Genomic DNA, 22,442 nt, shown 5'->3' with positions numbered 1-22,442 from the left:
CAGTGTGGAGGCACAGTATGGAGACACACTATGGAGATACACTATGGAGGCGCAGTATGGAGGCGTAGTATGGAGGCATGAGAAGCCTTTTGGAGCTTCCCTTCATCTTTCAACTGGCTACATAATAAAAATGGCAGATTGTTAATTCATAGCCTTTTTGTTCTAGATAGAATTTAGGTCAGCTACAGCTGTTTATGCTTTCAACATAAATATTAAACAAATCTGTAACAGAAGAAATTATTTTATTAAACCTTGGCCATGTAGCTAGAAAAAATGAATGTTAAAGGCTTTTCAGATTTTTAATCCATGCACACATCTCATTAGACATGATAAAAAGATCATAGGCTTTCTGATTAATTAACACTCCTAGTTTAAAAACAAATGCTATTCACATTCAAAACTTTAGGGGATAAAAAGAGTCCTGTGGATACATGGAGACATACTGCCCTCTGCTGAAGAGATAATTCCAAGTTGGTAAATAACATTCCCCATCACTGTGTGTGTACATGAGACACTTTGGGAGCTGTAGGGTTCCTGTAAGAAAAGCCATCACACAGACTTATTATATTAAAACACACACACACACACACACACACACACACACAATTCCTTCTGTGCTTGAACATCCAAATTTCAAAGAAAGGAAGTGTGACAGCAGATTTGCGAGAATCCCTGGACTGCTGAAATGGCCCTGTGACCGTCATCTGGCTAAGAAAATTAATGCTCTATCCTTTATAAAACTCAGAAGCATATTAAGCTAAACATAAAAAATATTCCACAGAATCACCTTCATATGACTTCATCTCACATTTCTCAAGTTAAAGAACCTGTCCGGTCAGCATCCGGTCAATTCCTGTGAATGACCAGGGCCACAGCCCACCACAGCACAAACCAGGCTTGAAGCCCGATTCCCTGGCCAACTCCCATGCTCTCCGGGAACGTCTTCCTTTAGGAGTAGAGGATAGGTCTCCTATTATTCCAAACGGTTTTCTGTTTTACTCAGCTTAGTTCCTGCCACTGTGGAGGATGTCTGCCTGCCGACAGAAGGTATTTCTACTATGAAGCAAGTATGACACAGCAACTCTGAGTCCTAAAGTGACTCTGGAGGGTGGCCACGGAGCAGTGCTATCTCTGGGATCGTTTGGCATGTTGTGCTGAGCCTCCCGAGACCATCTGGGCTCTCTGGCAGTCAAGCAAGTCATCAAGATGCACATCGCATACACCACACCTCAAAACATGGTAAACAGGCCATAAGAGCCTTCCGAGAAGAGCACCAATTAAGCATTTCCACAGGAAATTGCTTCTTGGGGTCTAAGCCAACACTTCAAACAAACTTTTAAGCATCCAGTTGTAGAGTAAAGCCACCAGTTTATTTAGAGACAACAGAATCTAGACGTCTATAAAAATGAACAGACCTAGAATTTCCTGGATAGAGCCTACAAAGGTCCTTGCTCTCGTGACATATCACAGCATATTTTATAATATCAAGGGCTATTATGCCCATGAACTGGGAAATGGTTAAATGAAGTACAACAGTCTGTCAAAATATAATAGGTCTATGTGATGGCTAATCCCAGTAGTCCACCTGATGAGACTGAGAAGCACCCAGAAACAGCTTCTGGACATGCTGGGGAACCGTCTTGACTAGATTATTGGGGTGAGAGGACTCGGCCACTCTAGGTGGGATCATTCCCAGGCTGTGGTCCCAGAGGACTTCATGAAAAGGAGGACGTGAGATGAGCAGGCACATCTGCCCTCCCTGTCCCCGACCGTTGGTACAAAGTGACCATCCATGCAGTGACCATCTCCCTGTGTTGGGGTCAATTCTGCATGTCTAACTATCATGCATGTCCAACTATCATGCACGTCCAAGATGTGAGTTACAAAACTGAAAAAGAGCAAAGTGTAAAATAATGTGCGCTGAACGTATCAACAAAACAGATCTATTCCTGGTCATGAATATGCAAACTCGATCCTGAAAGACTCATGGGAGTCTGGAACATGGTAGTGTTTGGTAGCACTGTCTGGTTAGGAAGAGGGTGGAGAAAGGCTTATTCATCACTACCTGACAAAAATGCTAATTCTATATGAAAAAACACTAGGCCTGGTGAGACGGCTCATGGGGGAAGGTTCTGCTGTCAAGTCTGACCAGCCGAGTTCATCTGGACTCCACAGGGCGGGAGGAGAGAACCGTCTTCTACTCATATACTGTGGCAGGTAATTCACGAGTACATACATATCACCACTTACATGCATTCACAAAAAAATACAATGTTACAAAATGTTTAACTAACATGAAAAACAAACCAGAGACATTCTGTGCAGTTTTCAGGAAGAGTCCAGTTTTACCTTAAATATGATGACAATGGGTATATCTTCAGACAGCGTGTTGTGCCTCAGGTAGAATCGCCCCTGCTTCACCGCCATGTTGGTTCTACTTTTCTTCTCATGGGTGGAGCTGTAAGTAAACAGACTCCAGTTAGGTTGCGCCCCTTCAACAGCTTCCTGCCTGCCTGCTGCCTGCCTGTTGCCTGCTGCCTGCCTGCCTGCTGCCTGCCTGCTGCCTGCTGCCTGCTGCCTGCTGCCTGCCTGCTGCCTGCTGCCTGCTGCCTGCCTTCCACCTGAGAACACTTGCAAACACTACAACTGTTTCGTCATCTTCAAGATTTTGGTGGGAATTTTGTGGATGAATGAGAAACTTTCACCCTTTGACCTACTTTCCCTTCCGTTTCCTTAGTGTGCCTGGTCTGCTGGCTGGCCTTGAACTTGCGTCCTGGGAAGGATGACCTTGAGCGCCTTCACCTCCTGCTCCTCCTCCTCCTCCCTCCTAAGTGCTCGTGCTAGGATCACAGCCACGTGCATCCATCTTGCATTTATTACACCTGGATGACTTAGAATCATGGTTACTTAGATTCATGACTGATCTTTCCTTTTGAAAAGAAAAATCTCAAGATGGCCCAGCCACTTTCTAAGAAGAAAGTTTTACAATCAGTAATCCAAAAAAGTTATCCACAGTATTGGCAAAGAATGAAACGTGAAATTATCCTAATTTAGCTCGTCCTATAGGGTTTTTTTTTTTGTGAGATTCTGAACTGACTACAAGGTACTTCAAAAGCTCCATTCAACCACAACAGTGGCTCCTACAACAGAGCCTACTCCACCGCTGCCACGCAGCCCCCATGAGTTCTAGTCTCCACGTGGCAGCACTTACCGAGGGCCCCTGTGACGCATGTATGATGAAGGCTACACCTAGAGAAGTTAACTACCTACTCCAGAGTCTCAGAGGCAGACAGATTGGGAGTCTGAGGTCAGTCTGGCCTAAAAGCGAGTTCCAGGCTAGCCAAGGCTGTTACATAGTGAAACCCTGTCCCAAAAATCCCAACAAACAAGCCAAACCACAATGTGCCAAAGAAACGGACTGGTTTCTACTCAGTCTTTATAAAGCTGCCTCTCCATTGAAAGGAAGCCTTCAGAACTCTGGTAACAGGTTCATTGCAGGCACCACAAGACCAACTACTGCACGCGAGGGCTCAACCATGCTGCAGTCTTCCTGTCCTCACAGCCCTCAGGTTTCAAATCACATGAGAACAGAAGTTATGAGAGGCCTACAGGCAGCTGCTTAGCTCATGGGCACACTGGGAAGAAGCCAGTCCGGACACTAACAACAGCATGCTAAGTCCACGGTACAGCTCATCCAGTGTTATACACGAACAGTCCGTGCTTACGAAAACCTGAGGAGGAGTGTGGAAACTCTGAAAAGTGCTTCATCTTTTGTCTTTAAAGTTTCCTTACTGCTATAAATTAATAAAGAACACAAATTATCTAGTGCCCTTCTAAACACTGTCTCACATTTCTTTCCATTGCTGAAACCTTAAAACCAATATTGTGTTTATAGATGCACAATACAACGAATGTTACATACACTGCCTACTATGGAGAGAAATACGGCTCCCTCCACACGAGAAGGGAACCGCCCGCTATTGCTAAAATGACTATTTGGAAAAACACTGTCTGTTTCCCATACCTGGTAACTGACGCTCCAACGGCCCCTTTCCTGTCGGCCTCTACGATGATCCTGTTCTTGGACAGCTGCTCTTGGATAAGAATGACTTTTTCCACTCCTTTCACAATGAAGTAGCCACCTGCCCAGGGGAACAAGAAAAGCTCACCACCTCTTCCATACCCATGTAAGTAGGTGAGGGCAAGGAGCTCCTGAGGTGGTCTGTGGAGTACCGGTATGGACTGCCCTGAGCTGGCCCTCCCACCTCCCAAATCCTCAGACTACAGCTAAGTGCCCATGATCCTCGTCAGGCGCCACCAATCATTAATCTGACGGTGCTGCCGACATTGCCCCATGAACTGAGGACAGCATCAGACAGTTTTACAAACAGAACTTTAAGGCAGAGTCTATGACTGGGCTACTACCTGGCTAGTTTTGGTGGCAGGCTGGCACACTGGGAAGAGGACCCTCAGCTGGTGAACTGATCCATCACACCAGCCTGGTGGGCACGCCTACGGGCATTCTCTTGATTGCCAACAGGTGTAAGAGGGCTTAGCCCCCTGTTCCCTAGACCTGTGGGCCTGAGCCACAGAGATAAACAGAAGCCTGGGGGCAAGAAGCCAGACAGCGGTGTGCCCTCAAGGCTCCTCATGGTTCCGGCTTCCGGTCCTACCTAGTTCCCCTCACCGAGGGATTGTGACTGGGAAGAGTAAGCTAACCGAATCCTGTCTCTTCAGGGTGCTTTAGGTCCTGGTGTAACCGTGATGTGTTTGCATGTCAAGCTGAGAAGAGAGAGGATGGAGTGCACTAGTCACCACTGCTGTCGGCATACGGGAAAAGAAGCCTCCACAGAGGCACAGCCTCCGCAGATCTCCCTGCAGCACGTCTACTGGCTTTCCTGGTTGCTAACTGATGGGGCGGGCCCAGCCGCGTGGGCAGGACCTTCCTTAGGCAGGTGGGCCTGGGCTACACAGGAAAAGCAGAGGAGCACAGCTGGGAGCAAGCCGGAGAACACCACTCTTTCATGGTTTCTCCTTGAGCTACCCTCAGTGAGAGAGGGCGACCTGGAAGTGTAAGCCAAGTAAACCCTTTCCACGCCAAGTAGCTTTGGATCACTGTATCACGGTAACAGAAAAACAGTCTATACTATCCACATGTATACCAGGGTGACAGGAAAGGAAATACACTAAACAGGTGACTCTGTCCATCTCTTAAGCACAGGGATAACTGGGATCATTAATGGAAACTGATACTTGCTCCAACTTTTCTAACAAATCTGAAACAATAGCTGACAACTGAATTCACAGAATAATGCTATTTTTATACTGAATAAAAGTCACATGCCATTTACTATTATTTTTCTACATAATTTGAGAATAGAGTGAGATTTTGTTCTATTTATAAATAAAAGTAAAACCAAGGTAGTACATTTAACTTATGAAAAACTTGGTTAGAGTCTAGAAAGTCAGTTTCTTACTAAACTCTTCCTAAATGCAACCAAGGCGGGTAGCACATGCCTGTAAGCTGGGCACTTGGGACATAGAGGGAAGAGGATCAGGTGATCAAAGGATCAGGTGACCAAGGCCAGCCTTGCTGTACAGTGTTGGAGACCAGCCAGTACTAAATGAGTCCCTGTCTCCTGAAAAAACACCAAATAAGCAAAAAACAAAAAACAAATAAACAAAAAAATCACCACCAAGATCCTCCTTGATGCAAGGGGTTCAACTAAAGCCATTATAGGCCAATTTAAATCATAGGTAAAGGCATTAGGAGAAACTGTGTTGTGTTGTTTGAAGTTTTACCAAAAACAGTCTAGAAATAAGCACAAAAATATGAATTTTAAGAGCTTAAACAATAGCAAACAAGTTTTCGTTTGTCTCTCTTTCCTATATTTAACAGGCTGTCCTGAGCAACCTGGGTTTTCTTAGAACAGTTTACAGCAACTTTGGGAGCATCTCAAATACCAAGTACCTCAAAAGAAACTACTGCACAGAGGGAAAGGAAAGAACAGGCCATGCCAGGGAGCCAGAAGTCGGGTGCTAACACTTTTAAGTCAACAAAAGAAGAGTAGGTGTGTGTTTAGAAATTGGAACAAGCTGCTGTGAAATCTTCAGAAGGTTTACGCAGTTTGTCCAACAAGTCATCAGAAGGCAGGAAGTCTACAGCAGAGCCCCAGGAAAAGGAATAGAGCAAGGCAGGGGAGGTATGAGTCACCCACATACCAGGGTGGGGGAACACCTGAGTTGCCCATATACCAGGGGTTGGGGGGGGACACCTGACTCACCCACATACCAGGGTGGGGGAACACCTGAGTTGCCCATATACCAGGGGTTGGGGGGGGACACCTGACTCACCCACATACCAGGGTGGGGGGACACCTGAGTTGCCCATATACCAGGGGTTGGGGGGGGACACCTGACTCACCCACATACCAGAGTGGGGGGACACCTGAGTTGCCCATATACAAGGGTTTGGGGGAGGGACACCTGACTCACCTACATATCTGGAGTAGGGGGGGAGATGCCAGAGTCACCCACATACCCGGAGTGGGGGGGGGAAACACCTGAGTCACCCACATACCTGGGTCTAATGGACACTCGTTCAATTTGGCAAACTCTGCTGGAGTTTTCCCGGTCAGAACACAGTTTGAACTTCGGAGCATGATGGGCATTCTGTTTAAAGTAAAACAAAAGGCATTTATCATGCACAGACTGACAGACAAACTGTGCTGTGAACACATGGCAGAGGGGCCTGCATCTCCGTGTAACTGCTTGGAAGAGGCATATTCCACGAGAGAGCCAAGGGAAAACCAAGATTTCCCCAGACATTTCTTCCGGCACAGATGAGAAGGATCTACAGCTGTGCAGGACACTGGACAACACTGGTGGCACATCTGGGAAGAGAATTACTAAACAGGAAAAGGTATCAAGGGATGTTACATCAGGGAGACCAAGAGATGGACTCTGAAGAGGAGTGCTCTAGGAACAGCCCTGTAAGAGCAATCTGAACCTATTCAGACTCAGGACCACTTACTCAGGGGAAAGGCTACAGATCCTAAACATGTCTGAAAGCCTCCACAGTACTATCTATACACAACACATAAACAGATGATGGTAAACACAGCACGCATGAAGCGAAGGCTTGACACAAGAGCCAAGGCAGGTGACCAAAGGGAAACTTCGCAGACTGACAGCGCTGCGGACCAAGAGGACGGCCTGCATGGGAATCAGCTAGGGAAGAACCTTTTCATCTTCAGAAGATGGAAAATAAACACCAAATCAAAGTCTGACATGGAAAGATGTATGTGGCACAAAGAAATCCCAAACAAGACACTGGACTGATGACATGGTTAAGAGCACTGGCTGTTCTTCCAAAGGACTCATCTTCAGTTCCCAGCACCCACATAGCAGCTCACCGCAATCTCTGACTCCATTCTAGGGGATCTGATGCTGGCTTTGGCCATCCTTTGAAACCAAGCACACATCAAGTACATAGACATACATGCAGACAAAACACCCAAGGAAACAAATACACAGAAATGCAAATAAATGTTAACTTTATAAAACAACAAAGATTTTGAATTTAAGGACAGATTTGACCTGTCAAAGCTTTCTACAGTCTTACTCTTCCTAGGAGAATAAAGATATACTCAAACTTTGTTAATTAATGCAGTTTAATTCTAAAGTAACATAATCAGAAATGAAACACATGCCTTTCAGAACAGGTAGAAGAGAGAAGAAAATAGTTCCATTTAAATGGAGTGAAGGAGAAAAAAATAAAAATAAAGACTTGGAAAGATTTTCAAGTGCAGAACACACTGACAGAAATATATGTAAATACATATATGGTGGCTTGAATTACGTTTGGCCCAGGGAGTGGCACTATTAGGAGGCATGGCCTTGGCTGAGTAGGTGTGGCCTTGTTGGAGGAAGTGTGTCACTGGGGAAGGAGGGGGTTGGGCTTTGAGACTGTCCTAACTGCCTGAGGATATGGTCTTCTCCTGGCTGCCTTCTGATTGAGATGCAGGACTCTCAGCTCCTTCTCCAGTATCATGCCTGCCTGGACACTGCCATGCTTCCCACCATGATGATAATGGAATGAATCTCAGAACCTGTGAGCCAGCCCCAATGAAATGCTGTCCTTTATAAGAGCTGCCTTGGTCATGGTGTCTCTTCATAGCAATGAAACCCAAACTAAGACATATAGACTTCTATGCACATAAATGGTGTGTGTGTGTGTGTGTGTGTGTAATAGATGTAAATAAGTTACATTCTCCAACAAATTAAAAAGAAAGTCTATGTACACATGGTTTGCCTCAAGAAACCAAAACCATTTTAAATTCATAGCTATTTCTACCAAAGGCTCAACATCTGTCCTTAATCAGAGAAACTAGGTTCCAAAGTTACTAGCTGATACTATCCATTGTTTTCAACTTGTTCAAGGAGACAGTAACTTATTCTTAACCGTTGCTGCACACAGATAAGTGTCTAGGAAAACTGTGAAGGATTCAGTGAACTCCTAACTGACCTACTATGCGCTCACTGCTGGTGTCAGGAGAAGAAAGAAAAGCATTTGCTTACCTTTAGAGAATGCTCTGTCTGGTCCTTACCTAAGGATCCACAAAGTAAGTCTGGAAGCTAGGTACTGTTTCCACACCCTTCAGAGGAGGGAGTGATGCAAAGAGGGCTGATTAATTGGCTCAAGGGTCACATCACGGGCCGGGTCTCACCTGCCAATGGGTAAGGCGTTGCGGATTATCCTCTGGCTGCCTCGGGTGTACTCAATGTCCACCGTGATTGGGGCGGAGTATGTCATGTCCCTCAGACGGCACTGGAACAGAGTCACACAGTTACTGACCCTTGCCCGTCAGCAATCCCACCAGGACTGAGCTGCTGACGCCTTGCCTCGGCATGGGGGTCACAGCTGTGTTTAGAACATGTGCTAGCTTGGCATGGGAACGAGTTAAAGGGCATCTTCATCCTTTCCACACTGCTATACCCAGCTTTCACATGAAGGCGTGGGACCACGGATCCACAAGAGACAGGAAACCAAATGCAGACTCCCCAGTGACTTCAACATATGACACTGCCAGTTGTGTAGTGGTTTAGAGCTTCGAAAGGGAATTTCTCTGAAATTAAGCATGTACTTCTTCATGTTAAATCCCACTGTGGCTTCTACTAGAAGTTAGGTTTAGACCTCTTTTAACTTTTACGACGGTGTCTGAGATTTCAAAGTTTAAAATTTCTTAAACTGATCAGTAAAAATTGCTTATGTAGAGCTAAGGAATGGCTCAGGGGTGAAGAGTACAGGCTGCCCTTCCAGAGGATCCAAGTTCAACGAGAAAAATGCTTAAGGGTGCACAGTAAGAGCAGACTCTGGGTCAAACCAAACAAGCGGAAGCACGGTACCTCATGAGGGGACACGGGTCGGGTTACATTGAAGCTTTCTTCCACATCAGGAAGTCCAACATAGATATTAAGGTATCTGAAAAGCAAATTATTTCATTATCCATTACACCTTCTCAGACGTGCGATCCCTCAGCCTTTGACAAGCGCCCACCTTGCTGAGGATGACAAACAAAAGTGACAATTACATACCTTCTTGAACTGACAGCTCACAGAACCCTACAAATGAGGCAAGGTGCTATCAAAATATTTCTGTGTAGTATGTGTGCACTCGTGTGCACTGTACGAATACGCACTTGTGTGCACAGGTGTGTGTGCACAGGTGCACCTGCAGATGTTAATGCAGGGCTTCTTCCCCTACTACTTTCCACCTTATGTATTTTTTTTTAATTTGTTTTTTTTTTTTTTTTTCCGAGACAGAGTTTCTCTGTGTAGCCCTGGCTGTCCTGGAACTCACTCTGTAGACCAGGCTGGCCTCAAATTCAGAAATCTGCCCGCCTCTGCCTCCTAGAGTGCTGGGATCACAGGCGTGCACCACCACCGCCCAGTCACCTTATGTATTTTTAAAGATTATTTTTATTGTATATGTTCAGGTGTTCTGCCTGCATGTAAATATACCGTGTGCATGCATGACACCTGCAGACCAGAAGGGGGCACTGGGTCCCCAGGCACTGGAGTTACAGAGGGTTGCCAGCAATAATACAGGGCCAGTGCTCTTAACTCCTAAGCCCCCTCACCTTATTTTTTTGAGACAGGTTCTCTCACTGAACAGAAAATCCACCAACTGGGTTGGCTAACCTGAGCTCTGGGGTCTGCCTGTCTTCATGCCCCGTGCTGAGGCTGGATGTCACACCCAGCTTTTACATGAAGGCGTGGGGTCCAAACTCAGCACTTTATCCACGCAGCCATCATCAACAACAACAACAACAACAACAACAAAGAACTGGGAGGGAAGCAGCAGTTTTTGAAGATACTGTGTACACGGGTCTAACGCCTCTAATCAAAGTCTTCTGATGAAGCAGCTTGATTGAGTCCCGTGTCCCAAAAAGCCAAAGACGGAAAGGGTTGCATACATCTGTCCTCTAGTTAGCAAACATTACTCTTGCAGATGTATCAGTAATCCTGAGCTTACTTACTCTGTATACAATATATGGCTGAAACTTTAAAATTAATTATAGATAACAAGCGCCAAACTTCTCACTGTCAGGAGTAAAGTCACAAGAAAGGAAAGGAAGTTGGTTCGAATGAGTCGGTACTGCTGGCTGAGACTAGACATCATCAGTCTAAAGTCTCTACTATAAACCAAATGGATGGGACATAGGAATACAGATATGGGCATGAATGTGTCAGTAGATATACACGTATTTGTTGATGTTGTCTGCTAAGTCCATAGTGCCTGTATGTTCACCTAAAAGTACTACCTTCCAATAAAAGTAACCAAAGCACAGTGGAGAAGTGGTTGCTTCCCAAATGGGGACAGGGAAAAAAAAAAAAAAAAAAAAAAAAAAAAAAAAAAAACCTAAATATATGTTGTATTCCAAAGTTCCAGAAAGTAAAGAAGTAGGTGAAACACCGTGAAATCCTCCTGCCTCTGCCTCTGCAGATTTGAACGGACATAGTGTCAAGTCGAAGGAGTCCCCTATGGCAAAGCTAAGGTAATCCGAGCAAGAAAAAAACAATACTGGACTACAAACAACAGAAAAAAAAACTAAATAATCATGACCATAAACCGATATAAAACAATATTCAGAAAGGCACAATGAGGACGTGGGAATAGAAAAAGCAGCAGGCATGATGGGAGACTTCCCTCACAGCAGCAGCTACTCTGGACGAGAATCATCGATGCACGTTAGAGTTGGTGGGAGGGCTCATGAATGCAGCTCTGTAGAGCACTTGTCCCACAGATACAAACCCAGGCACAGGAGTTTGGGTTTTGTTTTATTTATTTATTTATTTTTTTGGTTTTTCGAGACAGGGTTTCTCTGTGTAGCCCAGGTTGGCCTTGAACTCAGAAATCCTCCTGCCTCTGCCTCCCCAGTGCTGGGACTAAAGGCATGCGCCACCACTGCTCAGCAGCTTTTTTTAATTAAACAAAATTAGTGATGAAAATATTGACAGTTGCATTGCCTAAAAGATCTCCCCATAGATGCTTGTTATAAAAAGAAAAAAAAATCACATCCTTACAATGGAGAATTGTGAAAGGCAGACACTACGTTAATCAAGGAAACAGTGTTAAAAAGATACTGACATTGGTACCCTCTGACATGAATCAGTAAAAATGGCACAAAAGATTGCTGAGGTGTTCTCGCTAAGATGTGTGACTTAACCTAATCACAAACAAGTATCCAGACACTCAGACTCTCTGCAGGACCCTCTGCAAACCTGACCAATGCATTCGAAAGTCATGGCTATGAAACTCCAGGGAAGACTGTGAACTGACAGAGCCAGAAGATGAAGAAACCAGACCACCTCAGGGCTGGGGAGATGCTTCTGGACTTTAAGACCATGGCAGCTCCAGATCTGATGCCCTCTTCTGACATCCATGGAGAATGGCACTCAGATGGACATACTCACAGACACACATATACAGAGCGATGGACCATCTTAAGATTAGAAGCCATCTTATTACAAGGTCAGAATAAATGCATTCCTGCTTTATGTAAAACTTGAATTTGACTAAGTCTTGGCCCACCTTCTGGAATTTGACATGTTCCACAACCTCCACCCTGAGAAGATGTCCTGCCAAATCATTTTGAAATATTCAGCCAAGTTCCTACATAACCAACATTTCTCTGGAAATCCCCAACCCTTGAAAACCTCCTAGTCGTGTGGGTTTGGGGGCTATATAAAAAGCCCACTGTCTCCTATGTCTGATGCTATTTTCTCAAACCCCACTTCAGAAAGACAAGTTTGCATACTTTGAGCATAGAATTTGGGTAATGGTCTTTACTCCTATTTGGTGGAAGTGACACTAGAAAGTCAGCCTAACATGGGCCAGGGACTGATTCTGGTACAAGAAACAGGACATCAATGGGAAGAAACGTCACGTCAGGTCTCCTTTCAGCCGGCAGCACTCCACCAATGCAACCTTCTGGTTCTGACAATTGCCTCTGGTCATATACAATGTAGTAACATATGTGTGTAAAAAAATCCTGACTGATTTTATCATTATTAATTTATATAAAACTCAACAGAAAGGCTTACTTAAAAGAATTAAAACAACAGTTTTAGTAAGTTCTCAATTAAAACTCTTACGATAATTTACAATTAAAAGTTAACTATGTGCACTTTATAATTAGTTTACTAAATAGATAAGATAGTGGTATTACAAAAGATTTGACAGCAAGTATATTTACTGCAGTATTTAAAACACAATGAGAATATTATTCTGTACGTAACATTCTCAACAAGCAGTTGGTGTCTTACTTTAAGTACCACATAGGGTCAGCATCGCTTGTAACCTTTTCATTGGCTTTCATTATCTTCTTTATCTGCAGGAGAAAGTGCAGAATTAGGAAGAGAGCTCTTGCCTCCAACTGGTCCTCCATTTGCATCTGGTCTGAATCCTGGATGCTTACCTCTACATTAATGAAGTAGTTAAAGGAGTCTATGTGCTGTTTCACCAGGCCTTTGACCTAAGCAGAGAAAAAAAAACAAACAAGATGGCAACAAAGTAACAGGTTACCTGAGGTCACTGGCACAGGTAACCAACCGTGTTCCTCATACATAAGCGAGGGCAAGATTAATCATCAATTAGTTAATAAAAAATTTAAAGGACCATCTAATGACTTATCATGTGAAAAATGACCAATTATTAAATAGCAAATGATTACCTTTAAAAATGCTGGAAGCAGCCTCCATTTTTCCTGTGGACCAAACAATAAGAACATAAGAACATGTGTCAGTAACCAGAAAACACAATTACTGTGCTGTACCAAGTTTATCACAGTGTACAGAAAGTAGTAAGCCAAACAGGGAAAAATGTTATAATTGCCATTGTAAGCACGATGTTTCTATGGTGCACATCTACACAAACACATACACATATATCACAGGTTTCCCTAAATATAATAAACCTCTTTTGGATGACAAGATTACAAATACTTTTTACATTTATTCTCATGTCACATCCTAAGTGAGGCTCACAGCTTGAAAAGAGACAGTCTTGAGTCTGGTGGGAGAAGCAGAGTTCTTTCTAAACCAGAGCCTCGGGCTACCATGAGGCTTCTGGGGGCAGCACACATGGGTGTGTTCCTCCAATGACCGACTGCTAACTGCCACGCCTCTTAAGTTTTCGGACTTGCCTTGTAGAGCACCGCATCTGAGGACAGCCTCTTTTCACTTTCCCCATCTGCTAAGGGAGCCCTGATAGCTAGAGACAGCTGAGTCTAAAATCAGAATACTCGGTTCCTAAGATCTATGGACAGCCCACAGCTTTGTGGCAAACATAAAAAAAAAAAAAAAAAAAAAAAAAAAAAAAAAATGGCTTTAGGGGCTGGAGAGATGACTCAGTGGTTAAAGCACTAACTGCTCTTCCAGAGGTCCTGAATTCAATTCCTAGCAATCGCATGGTGGCTCACAATCACCTTCTGATGTGCTCTTCTGACATGCAGTTGTATATGCAGGTAGATTACTCACATATATAAAATCAATAAACAAAACAAAACAAGAACTAGTTTTAACTTGTAGGACCTGAGAAGCACTAGAAAGTTCTGCGTGCAGGGTGACATACTACATCCGCGCCTGTTAACTGGATTGCTCTGGACGCTGGGTGGGAAGGGGCAAGGCTGGAAACAGGACAGGGAGAAGTGAGACATTGTGTAGCTAGCAGACAGAAGCTTAAGCAAAGCCAGTAAAACTGATGGCTCCCTAGAGAAAAGTGAAGTTAAAATCAACACCAAGGTTTCTGGTCTGAGGAGGCAGAGGCACAGAACCAACACTGACAGAAATGAGAGGACAGGGCCATGTGTAGGAGCAGCAGGCTTTCCGGGGTTGGGGTGTTAGGAGTTTGGTTAGTCCATGTTTAGTCTGAGGCTTTCTGACATCTAGAAATGAGGATGTGGGGGGGAGGGGGCAGAAAACAGGCAAGCCAGTCTCTGATACTAGAAAGCAAGAGTGTTTTCTGGGGGGGTTGGGGGGGGTTTGAAAAGGTTGTAGGAAAACTTTTTGGGGTAATGGAAATGTTCTAGAGCATACTTTGGGTAACAGTTGTTTGGGTATCTGCAAGTATCAAAGCCAAAGCAAGAGACACTAGGAAGGCAATACTATATTCAATTATATCCTGTTAAGCAGAGAATGAGGAGGAAGACCAAAATTATAAGCTGAATTAAATATCTACACTGGCTTCTATGTAGCCTGGCCTCGAGGTCTATAGAAGATGTCAATAGGTAAATTCTAATTCAACATGCTTGATGCCCATATAATAAAGGGGAATCTGAACAGATACATTATGGACACTGTTGGGTAAATATGGGGACAGATGTCAGCGTGATGCTTCTGTAAGCCAATGATATATCAAAGACTGTCAGTAAACCAGCAGACACTAGGGAGGAGGCACGCACTGAAAGCTTTCCCAGGCTCTTCTGTAAGCTTCTTCTTGGATTTCCAACCTTCAGAAATATAGGAAACTAAACATTTGGTTTTTTTTATACTATCAAGCTGTGGTACTTTCTTACAGCCATCGGACATACTAATCTAGCTTTTTAATTTCTTGCTCCCATACTTCAAAATTTCCCCTCTGTGTACAATGAAATTCTTCCTATCTCAAAGACAGTAAGTATACAGTCCTTGTAGAGAACCCACTGTCTGCCACAAAGGCAGACTTTTTAATCTCCAGTAGAAAACCAGGAGACACCCCCCCCCCCCCCGACGTAATCACCCCAACTCCTGGATGTGTACTCAGCAACCTTCTCTGTGGTTTGTTCTCACAAAACTACTCAACCTTTGAGCCAGCTGTGGTGACCCAGGCCTACAACCCTAGCAATTAAGAGGTAGTAGCAGAATCAGTTTAGAATCAGCCTCAGCTATAGCAATTCAAATCTAGCCTGGGCTACAAACACACTGTCTCCATGAGATGACAAAATGCACAAATAACATAAGGTTGGTGAAGGATTGCAAAGATGGCAACAGAGAAAAAGCCTAAGACTTGGCAACAGAATGCTAAACATTATCAGCACTCTATGAAATAGTTTAAGTTTAGGAATATACTGTCCATTGCACTTAGGGTGTGGTCGCCTGTAATCCCAGCATTTAGGAGGCAGAGGCAGGTGGATTTCTGAGTTCGAGGCCAGCCTAGTTACAGAGTGAGTTCCGGGACAGCCAGGGCTACACAGAAAAAAAACCTGTCTGGGGGGGGGGGGGGAGGTGGAACAAACAAACAAACAAACAAGAATGGACCCAGAAGCTCATGAATTTGAATGCTCAGTCACCAGGGAGTGAAATTCTCTGAAAGGATTAGAATTTAGAAGTGTGGCCTTGTTGAAGGAAATGTGTCACTGTGGGTGGGCTCTGAAGTTTCAGAAGCCCAGGTCAGGTCCAGTCTCATCTCTGTCTCTCTCTTTCCCAGTCCCTCCCTGCATACAGACCAAGACATAACGCTCTCAACCACTTCTCCAGCACCAAGCACGCCATCCCTGAGATGCTGTGATAATGGACTGGCCTCTGAAACTGTAGGCAGTCCCCAATTAAAAGCTTTCTATCAAAAGAGTTGCCTTGGCCATGGTGTCTCTTCACAGAACACTGACTGAGACATAGGAGAAAATCTAAAGTCATCGCCATGTTTGTGTTTTACCAAGTCTGGTCGGTATGGACTTCTCTACCTCTTTCCCACCACTGCTTAGTGGACTTGCTCTGTAGGGATGGGTCTTTTTGTGTAAGTTTTCGTTTTGTTTTGTTTTGACCCCTCTTGTATACTTATACTGGCTTTGGTGTGGGTTTTTTTTCCCCTCATTTAACTTTCAACTCTAATTTGTAGATTAAATTTTGTGTGTCAATTATGTCTTCCCTTGGGAGGCACTGAGTCCTTCCTGCCACAGTGTCTGCCACAGACCTTCATGTGTATCTAACGCTGCTAGCCCTTTTCCCCAGTCTTATTCTCTGGAGTGGGGTCCTCAGGTCCTGGCTTTTTTTTTTTTATCTGAATGAATAAACATAATGAATAATGTTACTTACTGCCTTTGCCAACGACGAGCCTAGAATGGCACTAGAGACTCAGAAATGGACATTGCATTTACTTATCCTGATCACTCTGGTTTATGTTAGTGGGCTAATGAACAGTAATCCGAACAGTACTTTCGAGAGCGACAGTTTTGTACACTGAGTTAAATAAGCAAATGACATTTCCTTTTAACAGAGCCTATTTGCTATTTAATTCCCCAACTTGTATTTTCTCTATAACTTTCTAGATGGGAGCTCTGTTATATTTGAACTAATCATTTCTAGTATATTTTTCTTTCACATTATACCATGGTAGGAAACGTTATTCAAGCTTTGAGGCTGGTTATTATTCAACTCATTGATAAGGTGAACAAATACTAATTGATCTTACTGAATACTTATGTGGTAGTATCTTCGCAACTTAAACAAGTAAACAGACATGCCTCCTGACTTCCGAAGCCATTAGTCACAGGGGCGACATGTTAGCAAATGGGACGACACTTGGTAGGTGCTGTAATAGACACGTTCAGTGAGTTAATTATTATCGATTCTAGGTACACTGCTATGCCTGAGCACGGTGGGTGTATAAAGGAGGCATTCCAAATAACAGGAGCAACTGTGCACAAGCGCACAGGGTTGAAGGAGCAGGCAGGATCGAGAACTCTGTGGATACCTATGCCTGCTATGGGTTAGACATGGTGAGGAAAGGAAGGTTGGTACACTGAAGAGGCTTAGGGTAGAGAAGTGATAGCAGGTTCCAGTAAGCCAGTGCACTGTAGCTCAAACGCTGAGTTAGGGGTGGGAAACAGACAGAAGGACCAGAAAGCACTGTAGTGGCCCATTTGGAAGACACTGAGAGTCCCAACTGATGCTGCCCTGTGAAATAAGCCAAACACAATGAAAAATACTGTGTATTTTCCCTAAGAGAATCTTGGAACTCATTCTTCAAACTCCCTCTGAGACAGTGAGGCTGTGATCCTCCTACCTCCACATGCGAAACGCTGGGATTAAAGCCGTGCCCACCCCCCACCCACCCCCACCCACTCCACCCTATTGAACTGTAGGAATCAAACTGATACTCTGGAAGAGCCTCAATCTCCAAGCCACCTCTGGGCCCTAAGGAAGGTTTTAACATTCACAACAGTCACTGATTGTGTTGTCCCTTTAATGATTTAAATCATTCAATGGTACTTTATTATTCCCAGGGAGAAAGTCAAACACCTCTGAGTTAATACATTCCAGAATCAGGAACGCATCTTTTACTGCCTTCCTCTCCCCAGCACCACTGGATTTATTTCTGTTCTTCTGAAACAACTGATGGTGTGGCTGAGAGTCACATACAGCCTGTCCCTCTGCCTGAATTTCTTCCTCGACCATCTTCAGTCTGAGATGTCCCTATTCTGTGCCAAAGATGTCAAGGCTCAGTGAGAATTTATATACCTTCTCAGGAAACAAAATCATTTGTCAATAACTTCATTTCATGAGGCAGTTCACCGTGAAGCAATTTATACCTAACTTTTAAGAACCTGATGAAAGCTATAGGGACTGTTCAAGGTACTTAAACTAAACCTGCAATCCACAGAAACTCTGGAATAAAAGGAAAATGATGACCAGGGTGAGATTCGTATTTAGTCTTAGCACCAAAGCCGGCTACGGGACCGCAAGAACTGACTAAGCTCTCGGGAAGTCTGTGCCCTTCCAGGGAAGATCGGCAAGAAGATACTGGTTCCTGGGAGAAGACCACGCAAGGGCCAATTCTTGCCAGTGCACACTTAATCTAGAAAAGTTTCACCCGAGAGCCAGTCGCTAAATTTCTAAATGGAGGACGCTACTAAGCGATCTTCTGTTCACGCTGCTACAAACGCTCAGGATCCAGACCTTGTGAAGGCTCACACATGCGGAACTCTGAGCATGTGCAGAAGTCCTGAGCATGCGCAGAACCCTACGGACCGCCCTCATCCTCCCGAAAACTCCCCCGGTAACGCCTCCTTAGTCCTCTTCTACCTCTTCCGCCGCCTGCGTGCACGGCGCTTACCTCCACAGTCGGGATCGGGGCAGCCAGCTGCTCCGGAGTCAGGCTCCCAAACTCCTCAGCTAGCACGTCCATTCCATTCGCGGTAGAGGAAGAAATCGGGAGAATGTTCACATCCGCCCGTGCGGCTCCAGGCAAACAGCACGCGGAGAGCGGTGTGCGTCCTCCTCCAGTGTCCCCCGCTGCGCTTGTTTACGGGAGGCGTTTCAAAAGGTTCCGCCTGGTCAGTGCCTAACCTGCGAAAGAACCCGGAAGTGACCGAGCCGGATGTGGAAAAAAACTGCACCCTCTGGTGTGCTTCCGAGGTCGCTCCGGCTAACCCTATACACCTGATAGACAGGTTTAGTTCCAGGATCCCCAGAAGGATTGAAGACGGCAAAATATAGTAGTTCTAACTGTATAACTAATCCGGAAATGGCTCGATAATACACGAGTCACAGCATGAACTTCTAAAGCAGAGATTTCAATTAACTCAGCCTAAATTGCATGTATGTTGCATAGTAAAAAAGAGCAAGAAAGTGGTTGCTTAAATAATTGGTGGTACCCGCGTGTAATGGTGTGCCATCAACTGCCAGAGAAATGACCGTAATAGGGTGGAGAGAAATGCTGTGTCAATAAAATCTAACAAAATAAGTGTTAAACTCGCAGATGCGTGATCTTGAAGTAAAGTACCCTCACAAGATTAAATGGGTAGCAAAAACCCAATAAATGATATTAGAATAGCTAATAAACAGTTTGGGAGCCGGGTACTGGTGGCGCACGCCTTTAATCCTAGCACCTGGGAGGCAGAGGCAGGCGGGTTTCTGAGTTCGAGGCCAGCCTGGTCAACAGAGTGCGTTCCAGGGCAGCCAGGGCTACACAGAGAAGCCCTGTCTTATGGGGGGCGGGAAGGAACAGTTTGGGAGAAAAATAAATCTAAATGCTATGTCTTTTAAATATAGAAATATATGTTAACAAAACACTAGACGAAAATGTAAGGCAGGGTGTTTGTTGTGGGCATGGGTGTGTTACCCACCATACCGAATAAACCAGGGAGTGCACATGATCCTCCCATGGTGGCATACACCTGTAATCCCCTTATTTAGAAGCTAGAGGTAGGAGGGCATCCAGAAACTCAAGAGCATCCTTGGCTACCTAGCAAGTTTGAGGCTAGCCTGGGCAACATGAAACCCTGTCTCCAAAGAAAAGATAATATATTAATAACATTGACTTGGTGAAGGATTTCAAGGACAGCAACGGAGAAAGCATAAGAATTGCTAATAGAATTTTAAAGTTGTATTCCATTAATTTTTAAAAAACTTAGAGCCAAGAAGTGGTAGCTCATACCTTTAATCCCAGCACTCAGGAGACAGAGGCAAGTGGATTTCTGAGTTCAAGGCCAGCCTGGTCTACAGAGTGAGTTCCAGGACAGCCAGGGCTACAGAGAGAAACCCTATTTCGGAAAAAAAAAAATTTTAGAATACACAGCTAAAAATCTCTATGAATAGTAAAGAGTCAGTAGAAGGCAAAAGGATTTGTCACTGAAATTGGAAATGAGTTCATGAAAGTCCACTGTTAAGAAAAATCCTGTAGGAAGTGGAGGTAAAGGATGCCAGCAGTTGTTTAATGAGTTTCAGTTTGGAAAAATACAAAAGTTGTGGAGATGGTGTCACATGAGTGTGTCCAATGCTGCGGACCATTTAGTAGTTGAACTATTTAATAGTTCACATATAATTAGCACCATCTTCTAATATAAACTTTCTCTTTATTTTTCTTTTAACCTGGCCCAAGGTAATCTGCTTACAGAGTTAGCTAGTTAAATTTCAGTGCTTGTATCTAAATGTTGTGCTGATAGACTTCTGAAACTAGATGAGGAAAGGAAAGAAAAACTTACAGGTCACCAAGATGGCTCAGTGGGTTAAGGCACCTACCACAACACTTGGCAAACCGGGTCTCCACCCCCAAGACCCACACTGTCAAACGAAGCATGATTAGCCCCTCCCCTTAACGCCTTAAGATTTACTCAGAGACTATATTTGAATTATCCCTGTGAGTTACGTTACCAGAGAGCTCCCTACTTAGAGTGTAGTCTGGAAGGGATTGTGAAAGTGATCTGGAGATGGCAGGCTATCAAGTTTGGCTCGTGCATGTTGCCTGTCTTCCCACTATGAAGATGGTTCTACTGTCACCATCTCGGTCACCTGGAGAGCTAAAAACCTCAGCTTTCTGATTGGCAGGCTGGAGCTGTAAATCTGTGTCTCTAGCAAGCTCTCTGCTGCTGTGACCTAAAACCATAACCTCTGTACTTGGCTAGTTCTTCAGGCTGTGAACTCTGGAACGAGAATCACCTTGCTTTCTAGGTGCTCGTGCGTTGTTTGTGTTGAATTCATAATTTGAAAATAGAATTGCAGTAGGTAATAATAAATTTAACATCGTATTCCTGATTTTCACCCTGACTTTTTAAGTTTCTTCTGAAACGAAGGGCTCTTTGGAGGATGTAGTCCCTAATCTTCTACAGCAACTGGTCGACAGTGATGACATTGACTATTAGCCCACAGTCCCTTGTAAGACTTTATGCATTACACATGTAGTCCAGATGAAACCCATGACTTCTTTTTTGATCTCTAAAAGGCTAGACTTTTGAAACAAGGTGGAAAAAAAGCCAGGGATAGTTTTGTGCTTCCTGAGTTTTAGGCTACCATTCCCTTTTACTGAGGTATTAATACAAATGCCTAATGGCTCGCATTAAAGGTGTGGGAGATCCCAGAGGACAAGTTCTGGGCATTGTGCCAACTGACCCATCCTTTAACAAGGTCAATGAGGTAACGCCAGATGAAAGGTTATCCAAGGCCAGGAGGGCAAGAATGGCTGATTAAGAGACACTGGTAATGGGAGAGATGTTTAGGATTCTGGGTTACTAGGAAAAGTGTACATTCATGTGAACATTTCTCCTTATCAGGTATTTGAATACTATCTTTAGATGGATTCTCTAATTATCCACCCTTGGTGCTAAGTAGAGATCTTCATTTGATAAACTAATGCAGTGGTTAAGAAATTTAGCTCACACCTTTAATCTTGGCACTTAGGAAGCAGAGAGGCAGGTAAATCTGAGTTCAAGGCTAGCCTGGCCTACAAAGTGAGTTCGAAGACAGCCAGGGCTACACAAAGAAACTCTGTCTCAGATTTAAAAAAAAAAAAAAAAAAAAAAAAAAAGGAAAAGGAAAAGGAAAAGGAAAAGCAATTTGTCAAATGGAGTTAGGATTTAAATTCCTAATTATCTGAGCCTGGGTCCCATGCTTGCTGTTAGGTCTCAAACTCAGGTTTCTTTAAGACCTAATACTTTGTAAACCACTCACTACTAACACCATACCAAAAGCACAGGCAGGCAGAGACATTTTAACAGAGCTGAAAGAGTTTATCTCTCTATGCTGGCAACTGAATGTGGTGCTCATGCAGGGCTTGCCAAGGACAAGTTTGTTTGGTGGCACTGGAGGGGCAACAGAGCTGGGCACTTCACAGCCTTGGTCTCATGTTAAAGAACTTACATCTGGTTTCTGAGGCTTTGGAAGAAAATGATAGAATATATCCTATCAGTACATTCCAGGCAGAAGAAAATGTCTCCAGTACTGTTTCTGTCCACGGATACATTCACAAAGAACCAGGAGGCCAGAAGTTGTGCTGGGGAAAGGAGGATCCTTCTGCCCGAAAAGGCAGAGGGATATCCCTTAAAGTCCATCTTTCCACGAGTGATGTTCTGCACACCGAGAGGAGTCTGGGTGTTGGGCAACACTGAAGAATTAAAGGGATCTTCACTTACCTCATGCTCTGAAAAGCCCTGGTTTGTATCACAGCACATCATTCTCCCTACCCA

General features: G+C 44.2%; 1 protein-coding gene across 1 annotated transcript in view; it reads right to left on the bottom strand.

The window, feature by feature from the left end:
- Positions 1-18,823, bottom strand: part of Polr3b (RNA polymerase III subunit B) — a 97,674-nt gene extending 78,851 nt beyond the window's left edge. Inside the window, exons 1-9 of the mRNA XM_052164780.1 lie at positions 18,596-18,823; positions 13,239-13,271; positions 12,984-13,040; positions 12,832-12,896; positions 9,409-9,484; positions 8,730-8,830; positions 6,581-6,672; positions 4,025-4,142; positions 2,350-2,458 (exon numbers count right to left, since the gene is read on the bottom strand). Of these exons, the coding sequence (XP_052020740.1) occupies positions 2,350-2,458; positions 4,025-4,142; positions 6,581-6,672; positions 8,730-8,830; positions 9,409-9,484; positions 12,832-12,896; positions 12,984-13,040; positions 13,239-13,271; positions 18,596-18,667 (723 nt within the window). The 5' untranslated portion in view covers positions 18,668-18,823. The remainder of the gene's footprint in view (positions 1-2,349; positions 2,459-4,024; positions 4,143-6,580; positions 6,673-8,729; positions 8,831-9,408; positions 9,485-12,831; positions 12,897-12,983; positions 13,041-13,238; positions 13,272-18,595) is intronic.
- Between the last annotated feature and the right edge of the window lie 3,619 nt (positions 18,824-22,442).

The sequence above is a fragment of the Apodemus sylvaticus genome, chromosome 20 (genome assembly GCF_947179515.1).
Source record: "Apodemus sylvaticus chromosome 20, mApoSyl1.1, whole genome shotgun sequence".
In the NCBI taxonomy this organism is placed as follows: domain Eukaryota; kingdom Metazoa; phylum Chordata; class Mammalia; order Rodentia; family Muridae; genus Apodemus; species Apodemus sylvaticus.
Note: the sequence above shows the minus strand (reverse complement) of the source record. Positions and strands in the feature narration are given on the sequence as shown.